Source organism: Manis javanica, chromosome 7 (assembly GCF_040802235.1).
Source record: "Manis javanica isolate MJ-LG chromosome 7, MJ_LKY, whole genome shotgun sequence".
In the NCBI taxonomy this organism is placed as follows: Eukaryota; Metazoa; Chordata; class Mammalia; order Pholidota; family Manidae; genus Manis; species Manis javanica.
The window spans coordinates 25781013-25801761 of NC_133162.1; the positions used below are offsets into that span (position 1 = coordinate 25781013).

Here is a 20749-nt window from a genome sequence, read left to right on the forward strand (position 1 = left end):
TAACTCCCCCTCCACCACCACCACCACCCCGCCAGTCAAGCCAGCTGTGCAGACTCTGGGCAGGAGTAAGGAAGCCTTTACAATCAATTCCTCCTTAAATAACAAAGGGGAGTGGGACCCCCTACCCAGTCTGGGTCACATGTTCTAGAGAAGGGACACCAACCCAGGTCCCCAGCGTCTCTTCCTGAAGCCCACCCTGAAGCTTAAAGAACAAAAGCTAGCAGCTGGGTACCCCCACCCCCAACCCCGAAAGGAGGGAGCCAACTCTCTTTTCCAGACGTCGCTCCTACCCTCCCTCCTCCTTGCTAATAGGTATTTCCTGTTTATGAGGCAGCCAGGGCTGGGCTTTTAGGAAGGGATGGAGATGGAGCCCCCTCCCCTTCTAGGGTTGGGTTGGGGAGTCCTTCGAGGGCCTGGGGGTTGGGAGACTCCTCTCTAGGTAATGAAAGTTCCTTACATTGACCATCCAGATCATCCTCCCTGTCACCCCCCACCAAGTCTCAGCTCCTACATGTTAGGGGACACTGGAGCGGTCTGCTTCCTGTTCTCCCCAGTCTCAGAGGCCCGTAAAGGAGAGCAGCTTCCAGGCGAGAGCTGGGGTGGGGCAGCTGAGGCCGAGACTGGATGGAGAAAGGGGGAAGGGAGGGAAGTGTCTTGAGTTATGAGTCAAAGCCTGCAAGGGGGAAGGATGGCCAGCGGATTCCTCCCTTTCCAGTTCAACCTGGCGGTCATTCCGCTGCCCCAATTCCCCCTGAAAAACACAGATCCCAGGATCTTGGGCGGGCTAGGGAGGAGACCCCACTTAACTAACCCTTTTAGCTCTAGTCCCAACTGGTTTAGCAGGCAAGGAAGGAAAGAGTGGTTAATTTACGGAGGAGCTGAATTGAGGGTTTGCCACACAAATTAGAATAATGCTTCTTTCTCCACCCACATTGGGGTGGAGGGCGAGCAACACGGGGCCTACAGAGTAAGACTGGAGTCTAGGCAAACAGCATGGGGGGGGTCGGCAGTCCCTTTTCCCTCCCAGCGCGCGCCCGGGGTGGAGAGCTACACCTCACAGCCCACCCTGGCTCCGCCTCCCCCAGTCCCGGCTCCCGCTCCGGCTCCTCTACGCTCCCAATTCGGCGGCGCCCGAAGGACGGACACCGAGTGTGAGGGTTTGCCTTTTATCCCTCCCCCTCACGCTCCCTCTCCGGGGTCTCTGCTTCCATCTCCTTTTTTTAAAAGCTGCGTCACAAGCTGCCGTTCCCTGAACGCTCCCGGCCTCTCGCCGCCGCCCGCCGCGCGGCGCACGCACGTCGTCGCTGGCTGCGCGCTCGCCCGGGTCACTTTGACACGGCTCTCCCCTCCCACTAGCAGGCAATTAGCATATTAATAAAGCCCGGCCCAGCCCTGCTGGGGCTGGTGAGCGGGCGCCGACGGGAGCAAGAGAACTAGAGCGAAAGGGAGGGGGGCGGCGAGCGGCGGCAGCGCACAGACACGCACACGCACACGCGCACACACGGATCCACACTCCGGGGACGCACACTCGCGCGCACACGCAGAGGCAGCTCGTCTTCCTGCCTGGTTTCCTTCCTGCCTGCGCCGCGCCTGACAGGCCCCTTGCTGCATCCTGGGGACGCCCGCACCGGGCCGTGGCCGGGCCGCGCCGGCTGCAAGGGCAGCAGGAGCCGCGGGCGGCGGCGGCGGCTCATGCTCGGCCTGTCCCCGCGCGGGGCGGGCACCGTGACTCGGCTGGGCCCCCAGCGGCGGGCGATGTGAAGATGTCAGTGGGCTGTGCCTGTCCTGGTGAGTGGGACGCGCGCCCCCCCGGTCCCTCCCTCAACTCTCTCCGCGGATCCCTCACCCCTTTGGCGAGAACTTGTGTGGGGGGCGTCGATGCATGGCAGAGGTCGAGAGCTGTGAGGGGCATGCGGGGGTCCTCGGTCCGGCGTAGGATTTTCCCCAACTGTGTAAATGCGCAGCAGCCCAGAGGCACGGGGAGGGGGTGCTGGGGGCGCTTGTGTGTATGGTTTTTTTGGGGGGAGACTAATGGGGAGGGGCTTGGGGGGGCAGAAATTCCGAGAATTCCAGGGTGTTAGCCAATCAGAAGTGAGCTTGGACTTTTGACCCCCCCCTTAGGTCATCGTAGAGTTGTGATTGGCTGGTTTGGGTTGCCCCCCCCCCACCCCCTCCTTCCTTGCAGCCTAGTCCCTCTTATTTGTCCTGTGACAACCCCCTCCAGGCTGTTTCTGAGCACCGTGTTTGGGGGGAGGGATTGATTTGGGCCTATCTTGCCCCCCCACTCCAGATTTTCCTGCCTGTTGCCAGGGAAGGTTGGCCCTCCTGGGGGACAGGAGGTACCCCGAGGGGATAGGGGGCAGATAATTGGGCCCTCGGGTCTGGCATCTTTGCCCTAGTAGGAGGGGGAATGTGGCAGCCCCAGGCAACCTAGGAAATGGAGTGATCTGGGAGACTTGGGGTTGAGCGGAGCAGTGCTTGACCCCAAAGTGGGGACTTTAGAGGGGACTTAGGCTCAGCTCCCTGCCTCCCCAAAACACAAATGAGATCTTACCAGTGACAGCCTGGGTCTGAGTTCTTTCCTGGGGAGGGGGAAGGCTCTTTCTTCCTGCTAGGAGGAAACATAGGCTATGTGACTGGAAAGGTAGTCCTTAGAGGGCCTCGGAATACTGTCTATCCCTATCCGCAGGACTGGGTTCTTGAGTTATTTGCAGGAACCCCCTCCTGTCCCATACTGGAGTTGGCTTTCTTCTGAAAGTCAGGTGGCTCTGAATCTAGTCTGGTTTGGATCTTTGGCCTCCTCAGGGTGCTGGGTTCTCTGGTAGGCCCATATCCCACAACTGGACCCCATCACATGCATGCGCACGCACGCACACACACACATGTGCTCACGCACACACACACAGAGTCCCCAGGGGATGTGTAGAACTTTCCTTGAAAATCATGTGACCCAGGCCAGGCTGGGTTGGGCTGGGCACACACTTATTAAAGTTTCTGCTGAGACTGACGTTTAAGGGGCATGGGGCCCAGAGGGAGGGCTAGTAGAGCCTGAGGATCCTGGAATATCCGGGTGTGGGAACCCTTGGCTCCTGCTGCAGAGGGTGGGGAACAGCTTGCCAGACTGGAATCCTGCCTGTCCCCATCGTTCCTCCTAACAGCTTTGTATGCATGTTTGTGTGTGTATTTTCTTTATAACTGCCCCAAGCTGGGTAGGTCTATCCATGCTCTGAGTCTACCTCATGGCTTTGATCCTTCATCACCACACATGAACATAGAAGAAACTAAGAAATAAGCTAAAGGTCTGAGTCTAAATTTTGATTCTTAGTTCTTAACGAATACTGGTTAGGAGGTGGGTAGGTATGGAAGGGTTGTTAGTCTGGAGGTAGATGGGAGGTTGACCCTGAAGTTGGCACAGGGTGCCCAGGTCAAGTAGGAAAAGGGAGAGAGTTTTTCGTTCAGTCTCTCTGGGAGCAGCATGGAGACAGGAAGAGGACCCATGCATAGGAGTGTGTGTGAGGAGGGACAGCTTCAGTCATTGCCCCAAATGGTGTGCTCCTTTTGTGTGTCTGGTGGCCTGGTTGGCGGAGAGGGGGGCAAAAGATAGCTAAGAGTAGGGAGTCTTTTTCTGAATGTGAAGAAGTCTTACAGATTGATGCCACAAGATGGATGGAGGTTTTAGACTTCAAGGAGAACCACATGGGGAGGGGCTTGAGAGTGGCCTGGAGGTGGGGAATAGTAGGATTTGGGGTAAGGGAGGGGACCAGGCTTGCATGGGTGGGTGGGAGCACATGGTTGAACACAAGGGCATCATGGCAGCATGTACAGTCCAGGCCCAAAGACACCTCCAACCTGAGCAGCTTTGGGGTGGGGGTTTGAGGTGCCCTGGCAGGCCTCCTGCCTGCTGCCTGCCTTCCTATCTGCATCTCTCCTTTGTGCTCTGCTGTCTCCCGGCTCCTCCTCCTCCCCCAGCCAGACAGAGACAGCACATGCCCCACACATGTGACTGAGGGAAGCCAGAGCACACGCAGACCCACACACATGCATACACGGAAGGAAACACCACAAGATACACACATACAGCTCCCATAGTTCCTCTGGGGTGGGGAGTATCTTCTGCGGGCTTGGGTCAGGAACAGGGACGACCTCTTCTAAGGAACATCACCCAGGAAGGGCAGGTTACTGAGGGGGCCAGGGCCTGTCTGGGGCAGCATGTGGCTCTGAAGGGTTAAGGTAGGGAGGAGTAGGGGGAGGGGAGGAGGCAGCAGTGGTGGCGGCTGGGAGCCAGGAGAGGAGGATGGCAGAGCGCCAGGCCGAGAGGCCGGGCACAGACAAAGGAAGGGGAGCAGGCACACTGGAGGCCTGGGTCAGGGAGCCCCAGGGGCCCGGGCAGGGGGCAGTGCTTGTACCTTATCCAGTGTGCTGGGGTAGGCTGCTGCCCTTCAGAGTTCACATCTCCAGGAGGGGTGCTCTCCCTCTTGTGTCCCTCATCACCTTTGTCATTCTTTGCTGCCCCCTGCTTTCTCCCTACTACCACCACCACCAATTTTAAGGCCTTTTAATTCAGACTTGCTTTCTGCTGGACTTCTGCCCCTGTGCAAGTGGGGGAATTAAGTCGGAACAGGGAGGCAAGCAGAGTTGTGAGAAGGGGAACTGGGAGGGCCCGTTTTAAATGATATGCCAGCATCTTGATAAGTCTTGGCATCTAGGGGTCCTTCTTCCCCAAATTTGAGAAAACAAACTGAGTGGGGGGTTCTGAGCTCACAACTGGGAGCAGAAGGCAGAGCATCCACCCCTCCAACCTCCCCATGTAGACAGTCATTTGGGGCCATTCCTTGGAGAGGGGAGAGAGTAGGAATGGTTTCAGTGCCCCAGGGTGACTGGGCTTGTATGAGTGGGGCTGTAAGTCCAGGGTTCCAGCCTCAGGCCCTCCTGTCTCGCTGTAATCTATTCAAGTTAGCATAATATTTGGCCCTGTATGCTATAAGGCTCTCCTGAGGTACCGCCTATGAATGCACTTTGGAAAGTTTAAAGGCATGAAACAAAAGACAGAAATTGACCTGTCAGTGAAGGAGGAGTGTGGTTATCTCAGAGATGTTCTATAAATTTGGGAGTTAGTGGGAATGTTTCAAGTCCTGCTAGTAGGCAGTATGTTTCAGGGTCTAGCTGAATGTCACAGATTTCGATATGTTTGTGAAAGCCAGGGTGTATTGTATGGCCAGGCTATGATGGAGAGTGGTATACAGGCTGTGATGGAGAATGGTATACAGACTTCAGGGAGGGGTGCCTGGGTAACAGATGGTCAGTATGTGTATGTAATAGCCTATCACAGGTTCAGGAGTGTAGTGCAGTTTTGGTGTGTGTATTGGGAGTCAGGGTGCATGGGTGTCATAGGTCCTAGTGTGTAGGAAGGCAGGATTTGGCATAGACTGTATGTGTGTCCTGGGTTTGGGTTTATTTAAGGTTTGAGGTATATCACAGGCTGAAGTGTGTATCAGGTACTGATTTAAGTGAAAGCGAGATGTGTTGTTTGTGTGTGGAGTGTGTTCACAGAACCAGGTGCAATATTGCATGGTCAACCGGTGTGTATTTCATGAGAAGTCCTGTCTTGGGACTCGGTATGTGGTTGAGGGTGGGCAAGGAATAGGGAGCAGTGACTCAAGTTACAAGAAATAGGTCTGGATCACAGTGCCCCCTACCCCGCCCCCCCGTGTGTGTGTGTTTTCTTTTATGCCTGGTAGGACCTGGACCACTACCCAAGTTTTAGAAACAACCCCCTCTCTTGGGATTCACCCCTTGCATGGGATAACAGACTCTACACCAGTAACCACACACCTTTCTTTCCTGGGATGGGGAAGGATTTGGCAGCAGACTATAGGCACCTTCCGGAGACCCTTGGATGGGCAAATTTGCCTTCCCTAGCACTGACAGTGTTTCTCCCTGGCATCCATGTGTCTCTGGTGTTGGGGAGGGGGCTTCCTGCTAATGCATACCTAGGTCAGGGCTTGGAACTTAAGTGGGTTGGGGGCAGGGAGCCTGGAGTGTCCCCCTCCTCCAATCTGTGTTTTACAGGCTGAAGTCAGAGTGTGTCTCTTGTCAAAAATAACCCCCTGGAGCCTCCCCGCAGCTGCTCTGGGATTTCACCAGGGGCTGAAGCCCAGGGTGTCAGCCCAGGCCAATCTTCAACCTGAAAGGTCACAGGGGAGAGTAAGAGAGGTTTGGGGGACGTTTGGGTGGCAGTGTGAAGATACTGGAAGTCTCCAGAGAGGAAAGCACCCTCCTTCATCTCTGCCTGAGGCTTTGACTCCCCAGCACACCCGGCTTCCCCAACCCCCAGCGCCAGGCTTGGTGCTGGGGGTGGGGGCATTTCAGTTCCTGGCCCCCCACAAGCCTCCCCTGCGTCCAGGTCTGTGCAGACCCAGCCTGTTCTGTCTGCCATCTCTCTGTCCCCTGTCTCTCCCAGTCTCTGTCACTCTTTTGTTTTTCTCAGCAGTCCTCTCCGCCTGCCTCCCTCTCTCCCTCTCTCCCTCTTCCTCTTTTCTCGCAGGGAGGGGCGGGGCCGGTGGGGGCAGCTCCACCCTCCGCCCGCCCTGGGGCCTCATTCTGAGAGGCTCGGAGAGAGGGCGGGGAAGGAGGGCTAGAAAGGGAGAAAAGGAAGGGAGCCGGCGGGCGCTGCGTGTGTCTGTGCGTGTGCGAGTGGGAGTGGGAGTGCCGGGCCCTACTTCTCCTGGTGCCCCGGCAGAGGGGCCTGGTGGCTTGGGGAGGGCGGGCGGGCTGCTTGGAGGCAGAGGCAGCGAGAGGAGGCGGCGGCGGGGAGAGCCGAGGAGGAGGAGGAGAGAGGAAAGAGCGGAGCAGCCATTGTTGAGGGAAACCTTGCAAACAAAGAAGGCTCCGGACTCCCCGCAGCCCCTCGCCCCCCAGACCGGCCTCCCGGCCCCCGGCCCCCGGCCCAGTGGCCATTGTAACTTTCCCCCGGGGTTGCAGCCGCCGCCTGGCAGGCCGAGGCTGTGCGTGCGAGTCTTTGTGCGGCCGGTGTAGTGGAGCTCTCAGCCAGGCCTGCCTGTCCCACTCGGGACATGAGCGATTGAAGTTGGGCCCCCTCAGCCCTCAACCCTGCCAGGGCCCTTTTGGGCTTCCAGCCGTTCCTTGCACCTCTCCTGGCCCCTTCAGTTCTCCCAGGTAAGTTTGGGCACCCTTCAAGCCTGTTGGGGTTGGGGAAGATCCTCCGTCTAGCCCAGGCCTGGTATGCTGGCTAGGGGAATGGTGCCCCAGCTCACAGAGGCCAGGGCTCTCAGGCTTGCTGACCTACGGTCAACGCCCAAAGGGAGGGGCCTGCCCTCAGGTCAGAGTGGTTACCAAAGAAATACCCAGCTGGAAATTCCCCCTCAGCCCCAGGATGCAGCTACCATCATGAGAAAACTTTACTCGTTCTGGTAAGGGCTTCTAGACTGCTAGAGGTGGGAGAAGGGGCTATGTTTGACTCCCAGACTGGATGACACATCTCCACCCCCACCCCCACCTTGCTGCTTCTACCCCCGCTGCTGAGGACAGGCAGCAATAGGGACAGATGGTCTGGGTGATGTTCCCTCCCCTTCTCACTCCCAAGCCCTTGTGCTTGGGCTACTGGGAGTTGCTGTGGCTCTGGAGAGATGCTGAGTTTGTTTGTGTCCATTCACTGGAGGTGCAAATAGAGGCCCCAGAGCTTTGGGTGTCAGTGCCTCAGAACTGTTACCCAGCCCCAGTCAATGTCTGTCAGTTGTCTAGTGAGAGAAATTGAAGTACTGAAACTTTCAGAGTTAGAGAGAAGCCCAGCTGTCCTATCTCCCTTTTCTTTAGGGTCTTAAGGTGACACATTTCTTAAAGTGACCTTGAAACTGAGGGGCAGGGGCAGTAGTTCTTTTGGGGAAAGGATGGCTTAGTTAGTTGACAAGGGCCAGATCTGGTAATCAAGACTCTCGTATTCATTGCCCAGGCCTGGTCTCTGGTGGGCTGTGTGAGCTTTGGCTTCCTACATGGTCTTAGTCTACCTGTCTGTGCAGGGGGGAGACTTGGGCGTGGGTGGGACTGCTCCTTTCCTGAGCCAGGCTCCTCATTCAGTTCATACAGGCTGGTGAAGGCTGTGTGTGCTATGCTGGGAGCATGTGGATGGGGCCTGTGAGAGATCCCACATGGTGCGAGGGCCTGATGTGGGCACCTTGATGCTGCCTGGGGCTGCTGGGTTCTAGCCCTGGGTAGGCATGTTGGGGCAAGCTGAGGGTGGAAGCCTGCTAGGCAGGATGAGGCACACGTGTGTGCAGGCACACACAGGCTCTTGGCACCTTCAGGACTGTGTAGTGTAGGCACCTCTGGGACCCCCCTTTTGCCCATATTGTAAGGAGGGGGGCCTGGGGAAATAATTAAATGACACACATGTTGGCACAGGGTCTTCCTTTGTCTTCCCCCCCCCCCCCCAAGGAACAAAATAGATTTTGTATCTAAATTGAAGTGGAGGCTCAGATACAGCCAATACTGCTACCCTTAACTAATGCAGTCAGTTTTGGGAAAGTGAGGAACTGTGACTGACATAGACTGGGACCAAGATCTTGGTACCATGCCTCATTTTCTTTTTCTGTCTAGTAGGGAGGGGGAGAATAACATTGCATGGTTACTTGGCTCATACCCAACCATGAATGTAACACTTTTTCCAGTCAGGAAATAGTACACCAGGAACTGTGTGCTGCTGGGTTCGGTGGAGGGGGAACATGTTGCACAGGCACAGATAGACACAAGTAAAGACTGCTGTCTAGTTACCACGTGCTCTTACACTGAATCCCCTGGAACCCAGGCTCCTTCTTAGGCTTCTTGTTTTCCATTTGTAAGTAGAGTGGGCTCCAATGGAGGTCCATTTACCTCCCTCCCCCACTGCAAGTCTCAGAAGAGAAAGAGGTTTAAGACTTTGGGATTCTGGTTTGGAGGCAATACTAGCCCCATGGTGGGTGTGGAGGAGGGGGCTAGGTTGATAAGGGAATGGCCGTTGATGGGGAAGGCAGAGGGCCCTACTGGTTATCTGGTGGGCGGCACCCAGCAGACATCCCTACCCCCCTTTATCTTTTTATCCCCTGCTCTCCTGAGACCCTGGGGGTGGAGGAGGGGCAAAGAGTTGGCAGAATCCCCCTAACCCCTCCCACAACTTGGTCTCTGAAGGCCATAGAGGGATATAAATACTCCAGGATATGGGAATCAAGATCTGGGCTCAAGTCCTATCTCTGCCAGTTACTAGCTTTATGAACTTGGTAAATCCCCTTAGCTGTTCAGTTGCCTTTCAGGACTGTTAGCGTTGACCCTACCTGTTGTGATGATTGAACAAAATAATGTTGATGGAAAGGGGAGGTTATCAAAATTAGATTCTAATATTTGGATATTTATTTATTATATGGTAGTGATTCTTCTTCCCAGTTTTAATTTTATGATCCAGGACTCAGCCACATGTGAAATGGGATCTTGGGTGTTAGGGCTGAGTATGTTTAGTTTCTTCATAAAACAAGGTGGGAGCCAGACATAGAAGCAGAACCAGGTGCTCACCTAGGGTAGTCCCTCTTTGCTAGTCCAATCAGGGGACCTCTTCTTTCTCTCCCTTATAGGTTGTTCCTCAAAGTCATTCAAGCTGTACTCGCCGAAGGAGCCCCCGAACGGCAACGCCTTCCCCCCCTTCCATCCCGGCACCATGCTAGATCGGGATGTAGGGTGAGTCTCTTACCACTATCATCCCTCTCCAGATGGGATCCTGCCTGAAAGAGGGAGGGAGTGACACCCCCTAATAATTCCTGTGTTCCACCTCCATTCTCATAGTCTCTTCCCTTACACAGCCCAACTCCCATGTACCCGCCTACATACCTGGAGCCTGGGATTGGGTAAGTGGAGTCCAGTGGGGAGGGAGGTGCTTTCCATTACCCGGATGAAGGCAGAGGTGGTGGGGTGGGGAGGCTCTTCTCCTACTGATCTCCCTTCTTCATTTCCTCCAGGAGGCACACACCATATGGCAACCAAACTGACTATAGAATATTCGAGCTTAACAAACGTCTTCAAAACTGGACAGAGGTAAGGCCAGGGAAAGCTGGGAGGGGAAGGGCCATCTGGGCATTCCTGTGGGATGTCTCTGGTACACACATTAACAGCCCTACTTGTGCTCCTTAGGAGTGTGACAATCTCTGGTGGGATGCTTTTACAACAGAGTTCTTTGAGGATGATGCCATGTTAACCATCACTTTCTGCCTGGAGGATGGACCAAAGAGATATAGTGAGTGGCTTCTGGGGGTCCTGCCAGTTCTGTGAGAATGTATATCTCCTATGTCCTTTTAACGTCTGGGAGTAGCTATTTGTCCCAGGGAATTTGCCTTGGCAGGGGTGGCATCTGCCTGATCCCTTTTGATGTCCTGTTCTAAAGAGTTTGTCCTACTTCTACAGCCATTGGCCGGACCCTGATCCCACGCTACTTCCGCAGCATCTTTGAGGGGGGTGCTACGGAGCTGTACTATGTGCTTAAGCACCCCAAGGAGGCATTCCACAGCAACTTTGTGTCCCTTGACTGTGATCAGGGCAGCATGGTGACCCAGCACGGCAAGCCCATGTTCACCCAGGTCAGCAGTCCAGCTGAATGTGGAACACTGAAGCACCTGGGATTGATTCCACTCCTCTCTCCCAAGCTATACTAAGCTGTTCCCCAAGGAGGCATAATGGGAAGTAGCAAGATAAGAAGGGAGGGCAGGCATGCTGCAACATTCAGATGTTTATTGAGTTTGTACTTGATGATATTCTGGACCATGGGTACACCAGTGAGCAAGCGCCCGCCCTCATAGAGCTTATAGCAGATAATGAGTGTGTTATTAGCTACATGAGGAGGAAGCAAGGATCTGTTAAACATTTCTACCATGTATGTGTAAGGACCAGGGGTGTAACAGACAAGTAAGGGGATGGTCTCTGTCAGTTACGCACCCAGATCTATGTGCAGGTGGCAGAAGTGTTTGCAGTGGGAGAGTTATGAGCAAACAGAACAGGTTTACTTTGAGGTATGTGGGGAGGGGCCAGAGTTGTGACAAACTTGTCTCCAGGTGTGTGTGGAGGGCCGGTTGTACCTAGAGTTCATGTTTGACGACATGATGCGGATAAAGACATGGCACTTCAGCATCCGGCAGCACCGAGAGCTCATCCCCCGCAGCATCCTTGCCATGCATGTGAGTTGTGGGCAGGACCTAGGACGCAAGGGTGAGGGCAGGCAGTAGGCAGGGTGGATGTGACAGGGCTATCATTTCCTGACAGTGACCTTAGACAGAGGGTTAAACTTTCTCCATCTGAAAAATGGGTTTAATAATAGCCCCTCTTGTTTCTCAGGAGTGTCATGAGACTCAGATGATAGGGCAGGTGAGCAAATGGAACTCAGGTACTAGTATTTTTATTTTCCCTCCCTGCACATTCCTCTAGGCCCAGGACCCCCAGATGTTGGATCAGCTCTCCAAAAATATCACCCGGTGTGGGCTGTCCAATTCTACTCTCAACTACCTCCGAGTGAGTCTCTGACCACCCAGTTTCTGCCCCAGCTTGTTTGGTCTTAAGCTCCATGTCTCTTCCTGACAAGCCACCTCCTGGTCTCCCTCCAGCTCTGTGTGATACTTGAGCCCATGCAGGAGCTCATGTCCCGCCACAAGACCTACAGCCTCAGCCCCCGCGACTGCCTCAAGACCTGCCTTTTCCAGAAGTGGCAGCGCATGGTAGCACCCCCTGGTGAGTGCCTCAGGCCTGCACTTCCTCTTACAGGATCTGATGCCACTCCCCAAGGCTGTATCTCTGTCTTCTTATGAAGTCCCTTTCTCGCTCTTTGGTCTGCAAGATTGGGATCAGGGTAGGCTCAGGCTCCTCAGGAGCCTGGAATGGAGAGCGAGGGGCCCAGGGCCCTCCCCTACCTAAGTCTCCTTTCCTTGGCACAGCGGAGCCTGCACGGCAGCAGCCCAGCAAACGGCGGAAACGGAAGATGTCGGGGGGCAGCACAATGAGCTCAGGGGGTGGCAATACCAACAATAGCAACAGCAAGAAGAAAAGCCCAGCCAGCACGTTCGCCCTCTCCAGCCAGGTACCTGTAAGCATCTCGGCTTTCTTCTCTCTTCTGGGCTGCCCCACTGCTGGCCCCTGACCCTTGACCTTGTCCCAGCCTGAGCTCACTAGCAGGTGTAGAAGTAAAGACAGTTTTGTCTAGTGTACTCTGCCAGCATGGGCTGATGCCTGTCACTGATGAGAGTGTCGGTCACATGCAAGGTTGTACTCACACAGACTCAGACACAGCAACATAGAACATAAATGGACAGAGACAGCCATGAGAACCTACAGGCATTCAGGTTAGACAGCCTGGGGGCATTCAGACCATCAGAAACATATACACTCCCACTGACAGGCACGCACTTTCTTGAATGTGTGAATCTAGAATGCATGCACATGCACGCATTCCCCACTGGTGTTTTTGATCTGTTCCTCCTTTCCTACATGTGGACAGTTTAAGACTCCCTAAAATTTTGGGGAGGTGGACTAGAGAGCTAGGGGAGTAGATTGACTACCCCTCCCAGAATCTTGTGGATGTAGGTTAAAAGCTGTGATGCTCTGTAGTCTTTTGGTGGAAAGGATTCTAGGGGCTGAGGGTGTAAGAGGAGTTGGGATTTTAAATTTGGGTATGAGAAGGGGGTGGGGGTGTTGAGTTTCCTGGGTGGGTTTTGGGGTTCTGGGGGTATCTGCTGCCCTGGGCTGGGCGAGCCCCTGCCCCGATTATGTTTGGGGACCTCCACCACTCTCAGGATGTGATGGTGGTGGGGGAGCCCACCCTGATGGGCGGGGAGTTCGGGGACGAGGACGAGAGGCTCATCACCCGGCTGGAGAACACCCAGTTTGACGCAGCCAACGGCATTGACGACGAGGACAGCTTTAACAACTCCCCAGCCCTGGGCGCCAACAGCCCCTGGAACAGCAAGCCTCCATCCAGCCAAGAAAGCAAATCGGAGAACCCCACATCACAGGCCTCCCAGTAAAGGTCTTACCATGGCTACCCAGTGCTCTGCGTGCCTGCTCCACCCCTTGCAGCCCCAGGGAGCAGAAGACAGAATGAAAAGACTGAGCATCTAAAATGGTCAGGCTCCGTCTACTTCAGGGAGGAACTGGACTCGGTGGGGGCAGGTGCCAAGATTTGCCCCCCGGTGGCCCTGGGTTGGGCCTGGCCTCTTCAGAGCCTTTTGGGGGAAAGGGATACTCATGCGGATGTCTACATGAACTCTGGGCCTCTGAAAAATGTCCTGACCATCCGGAGCATTTACTTCCATCCTCACCCCACATCAGGGTTCCCCATCCTCCTGACTCTACCCCTTCAAGCCTGGGGTTGTCTGTACCCACAGCCGTTAGGGATTTAAAGTTATGGGACTTGGTTCAGTGACCCTCCCCCAAACTTCCCCCCAGGTGGCTGGTCGTAGAGGGGTAAAGCTCTGGGCTCCTCTCTGCTGCCACCTATCTCAGCTCCAAGTTTTTTTTTAAAAATAATATTATTAAAAATGTAAGTTTAAAAACAAGCCACTCATGTACCCCCTTTTCCCCTTATTAAAAATCCAGCTACCTCCCTACTCCTGGCTTAGGTGGAGGCGAGCGTGAGGGTAGGGGGTACGTATCACCATTTTATAAAGTGTGAGAGCTTCAGACCAAGGAGACACTTTGCCATCTCTTCCCTTTTCCTCTGGGGTGACTGGAGTTGGGGAAGGCATGCCATGGGGTAAGGGACCATTGATGGCCTCGCCTTTGTGACAGCTCCTTGTTGTTGGGCTGTCTCCCCATCCTCCAAGACTCTGTCCTGCCTCCTAGTGCTTGTGATTCCCTCTAGCCCAGCCCTCAATCCCCTGTCCCGGTGGTGTGAATATTCTTTACAAGCCTCCACTAGAGCAGCTGTCTTGGATGGGGGTGCGGGGAGGATCCCTCCCTTGGAGTGCGGAGGGAAGGGAGCAGCCTTGTTTGTTTGTCCTGTGTTTCTTGTTTTGTCTCAGTTGGGCAGACATGGGATGGGGCAGGGGTTCACTCCAGTACTTGTTCCCCAGCCCCTCAAACTGCATATGTAGTCCTTCCCTGCCCTCCGTAGAGGGGAAGGAGCCTCTGAGGATATCCCAGCTCTTAAGCCCACTAGGGAACATAGGCCTCTGCCTCAAGCTGAAGTAGAGGGTCTTCCTCTACTTCATAGAAGCCCCTCCCTCCCCTTTCTCATAGAAGGGAGGTGGGGGAGCCAGGATCCTTAGTTCTGTTTAACAGTTGGACATGTGGAGGCTTGACCCAGGGTGAGGCCAAAGCAGGGTCCTATCAGTCTGGGCCCACCTCTGGCTTTGCTACCTGTTCTGTGGCCAGATCCGGAAGTGCTAGCACCATCTCTCCCCACTCATCCATGTGGATTTTGGGGTCCCCCACACTCTGCTTCCTCCACTGGGTATTGTGTCAGGAGCTGAGGGAAGGGGTGGTGAAGATGGATGTCCTGCCCCAACTGTAATGCCTTTTTTTTTTGGGGGGGGGCCATTTGAGTCATGTATGGTACCGATCAATAAAGAGACTTTTTGGTTTGAGAGTGTCTTGGTTGGTCATTAATACTTAGTAAGGACTTAGTCAAGGCAGTCTTCCCCCTTCCTGCAGTCCCCAAGGCCAGTCACTGAGGAGGATGCATGGATTCCCCTTCACTCCCTTCTCACATTTCCATACACTTGTGTTACTCCTCATGTGTCTTAGGCTGGTCCCATCTCCCCCAAAAGTTGACTTACCTGCTCCCTTTCTAGCTTACCCCTAACTGTCATGGGGCAGCCAGACAGGTGGCCCTCCTGAGGCAGAGCTCTCGATTAGGCTGTTGCTGGGGAAGGCTGGGGAGGAGGCTGGGGAGAAGGGTTCTTGCCTGGGAGGGGGATTGGGTTGGAGGAACTTTGAATGGTTAGTGTCTGGGAGACTCAGTCCTGTTTTGTCAGTACCTGTCTTGATCCTACCAAGCTTCCAGCCTACAAGCCCAACTCAGACCTGACCTCGTCTCTCCTGGTATTAGGTCCCTGGGTAGGGAAGTAAGAGGAGCTAGATTGTCTCTTTGCTGACTTTGGTTGGGGGCACAGAGGGAGGAGGATTCCTGAGTGCTAATGGGTAGGGGGCAGCCTGAAGTTCCATCAAAAGAGGAGGAATAGGACACATTTCAGACCTTTTCCCAGGTAGTGATTCCTTTCCAGGTAGTTACTACCACCCCGCCTCTCTGCCCCTGCCCTACCTCCTGTCAGTCCTCTACCATTAAATATTAGCAAGATAGGAAGACTTTGTCTACCTTTTGGGTTGGGAATGGGGTCTTAGCACCTGCAAAGCTCCCTATCCAGTTTCCCTCATTTTCATCCCAGGCAGGAGAATCAGACTATTTCCTCTCTAAGGTGTCTGGATTTGAATGAAGTAAGGCCTCACAGACATATGCCTCAACCCTCACCTGCCCAGCTGGCAGAAGAAACCAGAGGGAAGGACTACAGGGCCTAACCCAACCCCTCTCCAGTCCAGGTATTTACTCCAGCTCATTACCCTAGGGTCTTAGGACACCAAGGCAGGCATTTACACACATATACCCAACTCTGCAAGCCTGATCTAACTGAAGGACGGTTATTGGCCAGGTGCTACCACTTAACTCACCCTGAGATTGCTAGGTATTATCTACCTGCAGGGCATCTGTGTCCAGCACTAGTTTTTACAGGACTGTGTGCCAGTGTAGTATGTATATGTGTGACTGCTGAGCTGGGAGAGGGCTTGGATATGTGTAAGGGAACATACACATATGTGAATATGTACGCATTTGTTTATGGTATGTGTTGGTGGATTCATTCATTCAGCTAATATTCATTGAGCCCTCTCCAGGTGCCAGGCCCAACTCCAGCTGCTAGGGATAGGGTGCTGAGCAAGGCAGAGATGCCATAACTGGTGAGTGAGTGGGAAGCTACAAGTATATAAATGAGTATGTGTTCTTGAATGCATGGCTTGGCAGTACGAGTGCATTGGGTTATGGGGCGGGGCAGTGCGTTGTGTGACTAGGTTGGGCATTTGTAGGTTCATATCCTGTGTGTGTGTGTGTATGTTTCAGAGAGGTGGGGGTCAAGGGAAGCGGTAGATTGCCAGGTCTGGATTCTGCCCTGCTGGGGGAAGGGAGTGGGCCAGAAAAAGAAGGGAACCCACTTTTTGAACTCAGGAAACACAGTGGCCAGGGACTTCCTGTAGAGTCCCAGATCGGCTCCTCCCTGTTTGTCCCAGCAGCCCCTCTGGGGAAGGCCCTTGGTCAGGAGGAATTGCTGGGGTGGAGGAAGGGAGAGGCCCTTCAAGGCCCTCATGTCCTGCTTCCAGGTGTAGGTATGGGCCCAGCCCAGAACCCAGCATGATGCTGAAAAACTGTTCAGTCCAAGAGTGTACCCCAGTCAACCCCCACTGCAGAGGTGATGCCGGGGTTCTTGTTCACGTAGCCGAAGAATGAGCTTCACAAACATTCAGGGTAGGAGAGCAAGGGACAGGCTTTTATTTAGAAATAAAGTGAGAGGACAGAGCTCTCAGGTCGCGCCAGGAGGGGACAAGAGAGTCCATAGTGGTGCGTTGTCTAGGGGGGTTTTATAAGCAGTTGAGGATTTTTCGAGAACCTGAAAAAAACCTTAGGGGTGTGGACTTGCATCACCTGCCCTGTCCTCAAGGTGGGCTAGGTCATAGTCTGATTGCTAGGGCTGACAGCAGAGTCACAGGTTATGCTGATACCCTTGCAGAACACTCAAACATTCCAGGCCAAGTTGCTCCTGGCCTTTTGACCTTTAACTGATCTCACTGAAGACGTCTATATCTTTACCCTAGAGAATTAGTGTGACCTTGACTTTGCATAATGCTTAGCACAGACTTTCAATAGGGACTTCTTTGCCCATCGTTACATTGCTCTGACTGTAAATATTCCACCTTGCTTTTCCCGGAGGACCTCACCCTACTCTGTCTAAGCCCATGGTCCCAGTCTTATTCCCCCCTCTACAGATGGAGACCCTAGCTGCTGCTAGGGAAAGGGGGCAATGACCGCCCTGGCTGCTTCATGCTGAGAAGGGGCGCAGTAAAGGGTGCAGTTAGGTCTCCATCAGTGGTCAGTTGAGAGGGCCTCGGAAGATTGGTGCTTCTATTCCAGATTCTATTTCTATTACTATTTGCAGTTTTGTGACTTCTAGGCAAGATAGAACAAACTGTGTTATTAGGTTAAGTAGCAACATCTGGAGTTGAATTTTCCATTCTGGAGGTACAAACTTGATGAGATTAAGAATGCATGGCTGAATATGAGGACTAGAAATAGTAAAACTTTAATTGAAATGATAGGAGAAAACTAAAACATCTGGAAAATCATAGCCAGATATTTTGAAGAAACTAGAATTCTGGATCTAGTTTATGTCCCAATGACTAGTATTAGGATTTAGTATGGATAAGGCTACATTATTGAAACAATACTTTTCTCTAAAATTACCCTCATTTGTATTAGAAGCAACCAGGATAAGAAAACAATTAACACTTGGCTTTATTATTTGCATAAGTGTAGCAAAAAGAGCAGTTGATTACATAGGCTCTTCTAAATGTGCTTTGCTGGAACTTTTTGTAAGGAATTTCAGGTTGAACTTTTAAAAGCTTCTCAAGGCCAGAAAGCCAAGCCAGACTTGCCATCAGGTTTTGCCTGCAGTAATTGTAGATTTGGGCAAATTCCTCTCTTCTCGAGGTCCCCAAGACATTCCTGAGTTTCCTGCACCTGCCAGGAAGTGATCTTCTCCTTACTCACCTGGTAAGGCTGCTGGGAACCCTGTAAGCAAGGTACCAGGCCAGTTCTTCCAAGGGGCTTTGTTGGCTCCATAAAGTCAATCTTAGTTCCTTAAAGCTGTTCATATCTGAGTTTATGCACATGTCTCTCAGGTATGACATTCCAGTCAAAGCCTTGGTAGTATAACCTGTGTTTTTAATTGGTCCTCTTTCTAGGAAAGCAGGTTCTTATTGAATTTATGCAAATAAACATACTGCCATGAAATATAAAAATAGTCACTGAGGGTTTTTAAATTCTGGAGGGATCAGGTAGAGAGAAAGATAAGTTTCAATTCTGCTTATAAAGATTAGTCATTTAATAAACTGTTGTCAGCTTAAAAGAAAAAGCTTAAAACACTTTATCAGCAACATTTGAAACAAAAAGCCACAAAATCATCTTCCTTAGTTTACTTAATCCTATTTAACCAATGCCTGTTCTGCTGAATTCTAGTTCTTTACTAGCTTAGGAGTAATAAAACAGTGGCTATAAATGACAAAAGACTTACAAATGACAATGGTTAGAGATCTGATGAGAACTTACTGTAAGAGCTGATATAAGGAAATTCGGATATTTCTGTAACACAAAACATTCAGTAACAAAGTTTAGCATCATCCCCTTTGATGGTGCTTTCCAGGTAATTAAGCAGGTAATTATACATCAGATAAATAAGCCAAATTAACCAAATACTTTGTCCAATGAGAAAAAATTCATCTGACATGTTCCAGGGGCCCTCTGGAAAATATCAGAGTTAACTAGATGTAAAAACACCTTTTTGCATTTGATTTTTTTTGGGGGGGGGGCACTTGCTTAAATAGGATTATAGGTTGCCATGAAGCAATACTTACCCATTTAACCAGAATGACAATAAAATACTTCAAAGGCAAATAAAGGTTACACAGTTAGCAAAGTTTAGCTTTTAGTCCTTTTAATATTAAGATCTCATTTTCTTAAATACTCTGACAACTCAGACTTTAAGCATGAGAAACTACTTTGATAAAACAATTAGGGAACCCTTTGTGATCTTTCAATATTAAGAGCAGACTAACAGTTAAGAAAACTTTGTCTTTTTAACTGAAAACAAAATTCTAATTTTGCTGTGTACTTGATACCGAGACTCATTTGCTTTAATTTTATATAGCATGACCATATTAAATTATTCCACAAACTTTCTACAACCTTCTTTTTACATTTAGAATTCTCCCTCTAAATAAACAGCTGTACTTTAGAACAAAGTTACTTTCTTTTATCAAAAGACACATTCTTTAGCATGCAAAAATGTTTTCCTTATTACTTTAAGTAGTTTTAATGAGAACGTAAAACCATTAGGTACCTTAATTTTTAGTGAACACTGAGAAGCAGGCTATTATAAACTGTTACACTAGCCTTCTTTAGATTAACAAATTTATGAACATTTTATAATTTCTGTAACTATGAGCTTTACAGCGTAATCTCTCACTAAATACAAAGTATATCTTCTTAACTTAGCAAAACTTTAAGGTTTTAGGTTACCACAAAGATTCTCAGGCTGTAGGTAGGTATACACACTGTAACACACAATTATTATTAAGAAGTTCACTTGCTACATTTAGTTTACTCATTCTTAACAACTATGCTAGACTATTTACAAAACCTTTACTGAATATTAGACAAAGTCAAGCCTCTAAGCATTTTATTCTTGAAAGATTTAGCAGGTAACATCAACTTAAATGACTTTAAATAAACTTAGGCAGCTGATAACCATAAGGACATGTCTGTTTCAGTTCAACTTAAATGAGCATTAATGCTTAATATTTAGTATTAGAATTTTCTGGAAATTTTAGAATGCCCAATTTTCACAAGCACTTGTCTTTAAATCAATTTTATTAATACCATCCAGAGTAGAAAAATCTTTCATTTACACGCTTAGACACACAAACATACAAATTGAGATGTAATGACTACAGTTGGCAACACTTTTCATAAAAGAACATATACACAGATGGATAAACTGATACAGAGATTTGAGTTACTGATATCCAATTGCCTTTCCTTTTAGCTTATTTGACTAAAAGTATCTCAGTTTTCAAGAATACACTCTACGGGCGAGCAGTTTATATAACTGGGTTAAGGTTTAGATGACCCCAGACTAACAGGGCCGATGAAGGCTCTGAACTGATAGGGACTGTGTGTGTCCAGGGGGCTGGAAATGAAATGCAAGTACAATTCTAGCACCAGTCATTTAAAGCCAGGCTGTACTGCAGAAGATACATTTTTTCCGTTTCAGGGAGTCTAGTTTAAAAACCTCCCAATTTTTGAAGATAATGAACCCAATAAGTAGAATATATTTCCACCAAAATAATTTAGAAAACTAGTTCCATATTGTAGTAGTTCATGGGACTTTTGACTATTTTCCTTCCTTGCATTAAAATAAATTTAGTTGCATAACCTCATTGTATTGTATACTTCTCTCAGAGACCAAGCCTCTCCATTAGAGTTTGTAATGAGGCCAGGCTGTATGCAGAAGATAAGACATTTCTTCTTCTTCAGGGTCTGGGGATCAAAATTTGCACCCAGCTCTTTAAGAGGAAGCTCCCACCTGGAAGAGAGAAAGACTGGTGCAGGACACCTGGTCGGCCTTTTCTCTGTGAGGGCGTCCACTTGCCTGGGAGCCTAGGTGACAGTGGTTAGTCACCTCCTCTGCCAGGCCTCCTGGATTTAACCACTCCTTACCAGCATGGCCTGTATCTTGCCTTGATTCCCCTCTTGCCTTCACACTAAGCAAGAGTTGCTTCAGAGCCCTGAATCTAGTGGAGACCTCACCAGTATGCTCTTACTTTACACCTTCCGGGAGTCCTGATCCAGACCCTATTTTCCCTGCACAGGCTTTAGCATAGGCCACTCAGGCTGCAGATAAGGAAATGC

General features: G+C 51.1%; 1 protein-coding gene across 3 annotated transcripts; it reads left to right on the forward strand.

Moving 5' to 3' along the window:
• Nucleotides 1-1390: 1390 nt before the first annotated feature.
• LDB1 (LIM domain binding 1) lies at nt 1391-14603 on the forward strand. 3 transcript variants are annotated; one of them, XM_037001291.2, is made up of 11 exons: nt 1391-1788; nt 9618-9720; nt 9843-9887; nt 9999-10074; nt 10171-10273; nt 10441-10613; nt 11085-11207; nt 11455-11538; nt 11631-11754; nt 11958-12106; nt 12813-14603. In XM_037001291.2, the coding sequence occupies exons 1-11, from the start codon at nt 1764-1766 to the stop codon at nt 13041-13043; spliced, it is 1236 nt and encodes a 411-aa protein (XP_036857186.1). In that variant the 5' UTR covers nt 1391-1763; the 3' UTR covers nt 13044-14603. The 3 variants fall into 3 exon arrangements, with proteins under 3 accessions (XP_036857186.1, XP_036857187.1, XP_017529837.1); XM_037001292.2 differs by having other exon boundaries at nt 11958-12100; XM_017674348.3 differs by lacking the exon at nt 1391-1788 and adding an exon at nt 6846-7176.
• The last annotated feature ends 6146 nt before the right edge of the window (nt 14604-20749 follow it).